The sequence below is a fragment of the Bidens hawaiensis genome, unplaced genomic scaffold (genome assembly GCF_021521415.1).
Source record: "Bidens hawaiensis isolate Kalapana, Puna unplaced genomic scaffold, B.hawaiensis_p1.1 tig00025700_1, whole genome shotgun sequence".
NCBI classification, from domain to species: Eukaryota; Viridiplantae; Streptophyta; class Magnoliopsida; order Asterales; family Asteraceae; genus Bidens; species Bidens hawaiensis.
This window is the reverse complement of record NW_027494109.1, coordinates 238,655-246,571: the sequence shown is the minus strand read 5'-3', so window position 1 is coordinate 246,571 and position 7,917 is coordinate 238,655. Positions and strand designations below refer to the sequence as shown.

At 32.3% G+C, this 7,917-nt stretch overlaps 1 protein-coding gene across 1 annotated transcript; it reads right to left on the bottom strand.

Moving 5' to 3' along the window:
* On the bottom strand, positions 1-7,699 carry LOC143572029 (putative inactive shikimate kinase like 1, chloroplastic). Its single transcript, XM_077057298.1, has 11 exons — positions 7,469-7,699; positions 6,328-6,374; positions 6,125-6,179; positions 5,969-6,041; positions 5,807-5,894; positions 4,982-5,064; positions 4,751-4,877; positions 4,236-4,314; positions 3,447-3,511; positions 3,148-3,338; positions 1-36 (listed from the first exon to the last, which is right to left on the bottom strand). Exons 1-10 carry the CDS (start codon positions 7,677-7,679, stop codon positions 3,270-3,272), a joined length of 897 nt encoding a protein of 298 aa, XP_076913413.1. The 5' UTR covers positions 7,680-7,699; the 3' UTR covers positions 1-36; positions 3,148-3,269.
* Between the last annotated feature and the right edge of the window lie 218 nt (positions 7,700-7,917).

The window sequence follows — 7,917 nt, the reverse complement described above, 5'->3', positions numbered from 1 at the left end:
AAAATATCCCAAAATAATAAAAATAAAATACAAAGACTTCCCAAAATGAGAGAACTGTAGTTTTGTTTCTGGAGTTTGTCTAAATCTGCGGTTTTAATCCAATAGTTTCAACTTTTCAATTTTTAATCATGTGGTTTCATTTCACCTGCAATTAAACCTGGATGCACTAATCTCGTTAATTATGGTCGTTAAACCCATCAGCGTTGTAACAACTCGGGTTTTTGTATATATATATTTTTATTAAATACCCGAATCGTTTCGACGTTTGGGCTATTTATTTAAATAAAATAACACGCTTATCGAAAAGATTAATTATTATTTTATTATTGTTTAAATAGTTTGTGTAAAATATAGTTATAACTCTCAATTTATGGCAAAATTAACCCAAACTCGAACTTTTGTCCGACTTTGTTCCCACCTTAAACTCCAAGGATTAAATTGCAAATACTAAAAATATCTTATGAATTTAGACCCAATTACCCAAACCCGTTTCACCCCTAACCGTGACCCGTTTGATTTGCTTGAACCACAATTCTCGCGTCTAATTTGAAATTGATTTAGAGTAATCTTTTACCATGCCATATTCGGCCTAACCGACCCTTTTAATTTGGAAATTGTATCGTATATGATACGTATTAGCGTATACCACACCGTTCGATAATCGTTTATAAAAATACATTATACCGTGCACCATAATTCAATTAAACTCATCAATACGTTCTTATGTCCATCGCTAATCAAACACCCATATATAATTAAATTTCCGCTGCTGTTGAATACCTTTTTTTATCCCTTCTTGGCCGACGGCTATATGGAGCAATTGACCCATCAAGCTACGTCGTTACAGGTAACAAGTTATATGTTTAAGCTCGTCTGGTGTCGCTAATCGTTAACCCTAACCTTAATCGATCAATTATAAACTGGATGAACCAATTGGGTATTCTAGGGTTCTTACGGATTTGGGGATGAATCTGGTTCCGTACGTATGTTTATATTTGTTTGCGTCTGATTACCAACAATCATCCTTGCTCAGAAGGTGTTGTGTCTGTCTTGAAACTCACTGAACTGGCTAGGGGCGCGGGTTCAAGCCCCCCTGGATGCGGTTGTTTATGATTTTTTTTATTAGAGTTTAAAGGTTTATGCAATGAATATAATTAATAGTAAATATAAAATAAACAATATTTTACCTAAACCGATCTTTTATTCAATTTTGTTTAAACAAGTTTAAAGGTTTATGCAATGAATATAATTAATAGTAAATATAAAATAAACAATATTTTACCAAAACCGACGTATAAACTGATCTTTTATTCAATTTTGTTTAAACACTATATATATATATGAATGCATTTAACATATTTTTAGATTTAACGAAGCAAATCTCTTTATGTAGATTATAAAACTTTTATAAATATTTATTTAAGTATTTTTATGCTTTTTAAATAATCATGTTATTTACGATAAAACTTGGATAATAAAATATACTATTTAATAAAATTAATAGTAAACTAAGGTAATATTTAACTTTCGTTAGAATGCACTTGATCATCTAATCCCGAACCTCTATCTAGCTTTATGAGCATTGTTCAATCTATATTTATTTTTCCGCAATTATTCTTTACTAGGATATCTTGTCGGTATTTGTCCCGAAGAGCTTGATCTACCTTTATAGCTTATCGAATCGTATCTCTTGCTTAATTACTAAGGTGAGTAATCACTCCCCTTTTTACTTATTTTTAAACCTTTTTGGGGACTTATGCGTATCTTATATATTTATCTATTATCTAGTATTCAAAAACGCAACTGGTAATCCTTGTGTGTATATCAGTTTATGTTTAACTTGCTATTTGCTTACTTGCTTTATTTGAACGTTGTATGCTTACTTAGGCAACCGATGTCCATTTTTATGGCAACGGTTTAGTCCTTGCTTTGGTAACCAATGTCCATTTATATGGATTGGTTAAGCCCTTTCTTTATGGTTGATTTCTTTATGGTTTGCTTTCTTTATGATTAATTATTTGTGTATGTGATATGGCTTAACTGTTTATTCTCACAGGAACAGTTTGCATCTTTCTTTATTTACTATATATTATTATTGTTGTGTCTTAAACTGGTGTTTTACTCACTCAACATGTTTTGTTGACAAATATTCTATTTTATACGCATATGCAGGTTATCGTAGAAATTTAATGCAGGTTGGTGAAGACTTAGTGAAGACTTTAGTTAGAAAAATATTGTAATCAAGAAATATAAAATTCGTATTGTTGTATGAATTATGTATCTGTTTGTATTTGATAATTGAATTTAATTAATAGATATTGTCATTTAAATGTTACATGATAGTAACCTTGTGAGCTGTGACAATCAGTTCATGCCCCGACATTTCCGTCTTAGGTTGGGGTGTGACAAGCGTGCTTAGGGCTGTCATAACATGTCGGACACGATAAGATACGATGACCTGTTGTGCTAAACACGAACACGACAATGAATAATACATGTGTAACGAAACCAAATTTTCAAAACGAGCATAAAATTCTTAATCAATAGATAATCCATAACATATTTGAAACAAAAAAAACTACAAATCCATAACATGCTAGAAACAAAAGACGACAAAAAACCATAGAAGCAAATCATAACACACATAAAAAATATAATATAAGGTTCTGACAGATCGTAAGTATGACTTTAGGTTTAAAACTTTAGGAGCGTGTATATATTTATTTTTTTAAATAAAAATCTACACAGGTTACTAATGGGTTAACATGTCTTTAACCTGTTAGGACACGAATTTAAACATGTCGACCTGTTTAAGACACGAAACATGTTAAGCTCAAACCCAAACCTGTTAAAACCCGTGTCGTGTCGTATTAACATATTCGTATCATAAATTGACGGCCCTACGCGTGCTCTTCACGTGAGGGGTTGTTTTGTCCTTTTTTTTTCCCCAAATACACCGCAGCCTCTCACGTGAGAAAGAACAAAACTGGGCACGATGATGGGTTTAACGACTAGACTTAACGGGATTAGTAAATTCGGGTTAATTGCAACAAAAATGAAACCACAGGGACGATAATCGCAAATTTGAAACTATTGGACTAAAACCGCATATTTGAACAAATCACATGAACGAAAACTGCCGTTTACTCTTCCAAAATTCTTATATAATTGAAGTTTTTGAAAGATATGATAATGAGACACTGGCACATGCTTAATTACATTGTATTCATCACCATGCACCACAAACACAAGAAGCTTTTGTTGAATGACTAAAATGGCCTGGCAGCTTCTTCCATCATCTTCTTTACTCTTATAAGTTTCTCAATTTCAGTCAATACCTACAAAATACACCAATAAATTATGAAAATAATAGAATCATTTTATTATTAGTTTATATTTTTATTTTCAGCTCAAACAAAAACTATAATCATAACCAACAAATTTACCTCCAAGCCCATGTTTTCAGTACTGACATCTTCTATATCATCATAACCCAACAAACCAGCAACTTCTGTTAACACAACAAAACAAATGCTTTAGCATGTAGAAACAAATGTTACAGTTTATCATTGTATGCAAGTAACAGATAAAAATCCGACGTGTCATAAACTATTGCCATGTCATTAATTTACTGCTATAGAACATACAATCATAAAAAGTAAAAAACAAAAATATGTGACATATAGTATGAAAAAACATTTTTTTACCATGTGTATAGTTAGGGGTGAGAATGGTCTGGTTCGGTTACGAAATAAAACCGATATTTCGGGCTTTATTTTTTCATAACCGATTGCTTTTGGTTATAAACGGTTAGGTTAATTTGTTTTAATGAAAATGTGTTTTCATTAATTATGTTAACCGCCGACTTTGGACATGAGTGGACTTAAGCTGATTTCAAGTAATAAATCCAATTATATCTTAGGACAAATAAAAATGTTACATTTTTTTAATTTAAAAAGATGAACAAATGGTAACTAACTAACTAATATGTTATATACAAAAAAGTATCGCAAAACTTTGCAGACATATAGCATATTATTTATAAAAATTACTAGGAGTTGGTATTAATGTCCACCGGATTCAGTTAATTATGCACTTATAAGCATAACCAAACCATAAATTCAGTTTGCGAAAATCATAACCAGACCATTGTTTTAAGTTATTTCAGTACACTTTTATCAGTTATTGTCCGATTATTTAATTTACCCTAAAAAACTAGTCTAGTTGGAACATACTCTGAAGTGAAATGGTTGCATCTGCAGTGGCATATCCTCCTTGCAATTCCTCATATATCGTCGTTAATTGACTTAACACCTGCTTATTTTTCATACAAAGGTTGACTATAAGCCCAAATCCTGTTGAAGGTGGAGACTTTGCTACTTTATTATTAAAGGATAACAAACAGGAAGTCAACAAAGTTTGCAAAACGTTTCAAACAGACCACTCACAACATGAAAGGTCATCCAACTTTTGAATATGTGGTAGACCATTCAAATTGAAGTGGCTAAAAAGATGATATATACCTAACTTAAATTCGATTTGTGATCAAAACATAAAGATTTAAATTTGTCAAAAAAAAATGGAAGACTGCCTTGTTGCACAAGTAATAATATTTTGATTAACTTCTAAAAATTTGCAAAAATACCCCCTGATTTTTATATCGTGTTTCATTTACGGACTGTAATCAAACCTTTTACAAATTTCAGTGGCTTTCTTGTAAATTTATACATCCATTGAAATGCAGGCGTACCTCAGAATGAGATGCAGATGGTGAAATCTCTGTTCCAAACAATTGAGCCCCGTTTTCTACAATTTCCTTGGCTACAATTTCTAAAGGAACATCTACCCAGATTGAGATACCATGTCTCAAAAATGACCTATAACATTTTAACTTTAAGTCAAATAAATCATGAAAGAAACCAAAGTACAATTGGAAAGCTTTGTTTTAGCAGTGAGAAAATAAAAAGCTCAAAAGACATACAAGTTGGTTGAGCTTTGAACAGCACCGTCTCCAGCAGAAACAACCAAGCGCCCCATTGATGATAGTTGCCTCAATACTTCAGTCTGTAAGTTTTCTTTTATCAGTTACACGAGATTTCATTTACAAGAAACAAACAGCGACCCTCCGTCCCAAAGTAAGGGCCCACGGGAAAAGGAAAAAAACACGGTTTCAGGAATATACAGATTATGCATTATTTGACATGGATGTCATGTTGACTCTTCGCTGACGTGAAACCCCAATTCGTGAATTTACCACTTTATATACACGTCAACCTTTTGGAACACTTGGAACATCACTTTATCAAACATTGACCCACTTAAGGGTTAATAGTTGTATTTTTTTTTTATTTCACAAGTACGTGTATTTTAAACAAGTTCACGGACTTTAACATACAAAAAGCTAGTTAAAGGATTTCTTCCAGCAAAATTAGTAAGTATGTTGGTTTACTTTGATACTAACATATTAAATAGTGGAATATGTCAATTCATTTTACATGTATCTCTAACAGGTCAAACGGACAAGAGAAGTTAGCTAAAATACAAACAAGTCAAATAGTGACATTGCATAAAACTCCTATATCAGTCTTTAAAATATGACATTTTGTTGATAGAAACACAACTTTTGTAATCATATTAGACACCAATTATATGTATGCACATATACAATAATTCAACAAAAAGTGTTTCAGGTCAACCCATCCCAACACCTGTTTTGATCCGAAACCAACCCGCCTAGCCCACCCGTTTTCCCACTGCTAACTGGAAGACTTGGTAAAATCTAAACTAATAAAATACGATGAATCACCTCTGATGCACGGAACCCAGCTTTATCCGTATTTAGAAATTGTTTTGCTGCAGCTTCACCACCAGCAGCTTCCACAACCAAATTATCACTGCATTCAAGCTACCATGTCTTCAGGAAAATCATCTTTTTAGATAAATCAAAGTTGAAATATAACAAAAATACCTGTCAAAAAAGTAATATCGAAGTGAATCTGCCAGAAGCTTCCCCAAACTTGTTTTCATAGTGCTGGTTATACCTGATAATTTCTCAACAATAACAAAAGCATGTTTCAGTATAAACAAATATTTCCACAGCATAGTACGAGAACACATAACTTACCAACAAGATATATAGAAGTTCCTTTCAATCCAGGCGATATCTCCATTGCCTTCTTCTGAATAGAGAAACTGAACAGTTACAACAATATCTTATGAAAAACAATACACTAATGGTGTTGCTTTATATATCTACAATTTTTAGTTATAATCATTCATCTTTAATAAGAACATTGAAATTCATGTCATAAAGGGGCTAGAAATCACCTTTACAGCCAACACCGGATCAATCTCAAGAGCCTGAACTGCAGAACCTTTAGCACAACAAGAAGATGTTAGGAGTAGAATGAAACATGGATAATGTTCATAATTATACACAACTCTTATACAAAACCATTTACATGTTGAACACCGGAGGTTAATCCTTAAAGGCTTTCAAATTCAAGTCAACCATGAAAAGTAGAAAAACATAAAAGAATATTCTCTTTACGTTTCGATCGGTCCCGTCCTTAGCTTGCGGAGGATTATTAGACTAATTAGTTACCTAACGTAGTTAGTTAGCGTATATAAAAGGTATCTATGTGTAATATTGTTCTCCATATACAGAGGCCTAAAAATGTAATACAATATGCAATACAATTTCAGGTTTATCGGGCAGCTTTTAGACCGTCCAACGAATTCAATATTGGGCAAAATGCACACACAAGACAAGACTGGATACTCTGGCAACACAAGTGTATGTATACATGTCATATTTTGATTAAAATTCGAAGTTTTCAGCTACTTTATCCTAGTAAGTTTGAGTTTAATCAAATAAAAAAGTTACTAGAGTGGATATAAACTGTTTTTAAAACACAGTAACCTTTATCAAAGTCAGGCGCAGATGATTGATTCGGGGGTGTTTGGCCTAGCTTTTATTTTTTATCTTATGCTTATATTTTAAAGTAGCTTATAGCTTATTTTCTATTATTTGATAAGCTCTTTTTAAGTGTTTGTATTAGCTTATATTCTACAAGTTGGTTATACGTCTTAATAAGTTGTTACATCCATCATTCTTTAAATTGTTTTAGTAATAAGTTGCTTCAATATTATTAATCCATCACCATTTGAAGGAAAATGAGTAAGTTACCCCCTTAAACAAATAAGCTTCTTCAAATAAGCTAAAAAATCTTCTTCAAATTAGCTTATATAAGCTTATAAGCATAAGCTAAAAAAGCTAAACCAAACACCAAGTTAAGCTTATCTTATAAAGAAAAGCTAAAAAAAAGCTATAAGCTTTGCTAAAAAAGCTAGGCCAAACACCCCAAAATAAAATTCATATGAAGGACATTTAGTCGAACACTTGGTGTGCAAAGACAAGTATACCAAGACAGAATTGAATAATAATATTGAAGGAGTGTTGGGTCACCTGAGATACCATCGTCGAGAAGGGAGCAGGAGGTCGTGAGGCGTTTGCGAGGGTTATTATTATTATTATTGAGAGACAGAGGTGTAGTAGTGTTAATGGAGGTTTGAAAGAGGGGTGAGCTTCCATTTTGAATGCGTGTAGAGTGAGAATTGAATGATTTTTTGAGAAGAAGAAGGTCGCAGCAACCGGTGGGTGCTTGAATTATCGCCATTGTCGTCAACCCCAATCCAATCCTTTTCTTCAATATTCAATTCAATTCAATTCAATTCAATTCAATCCAATGCTATAAACACACGTTTTATTTATTTATTTCTCTATCAATAATTAATTATTATAGAGTTAAAATATGAGTGATCATAAATTGTTTTGTTAAACATGGCTGCTAGAAGGAGATGATGTTATTGTTAGTGACAGTATAGGAATTAGGTATTAATTAATTGGATTATTGA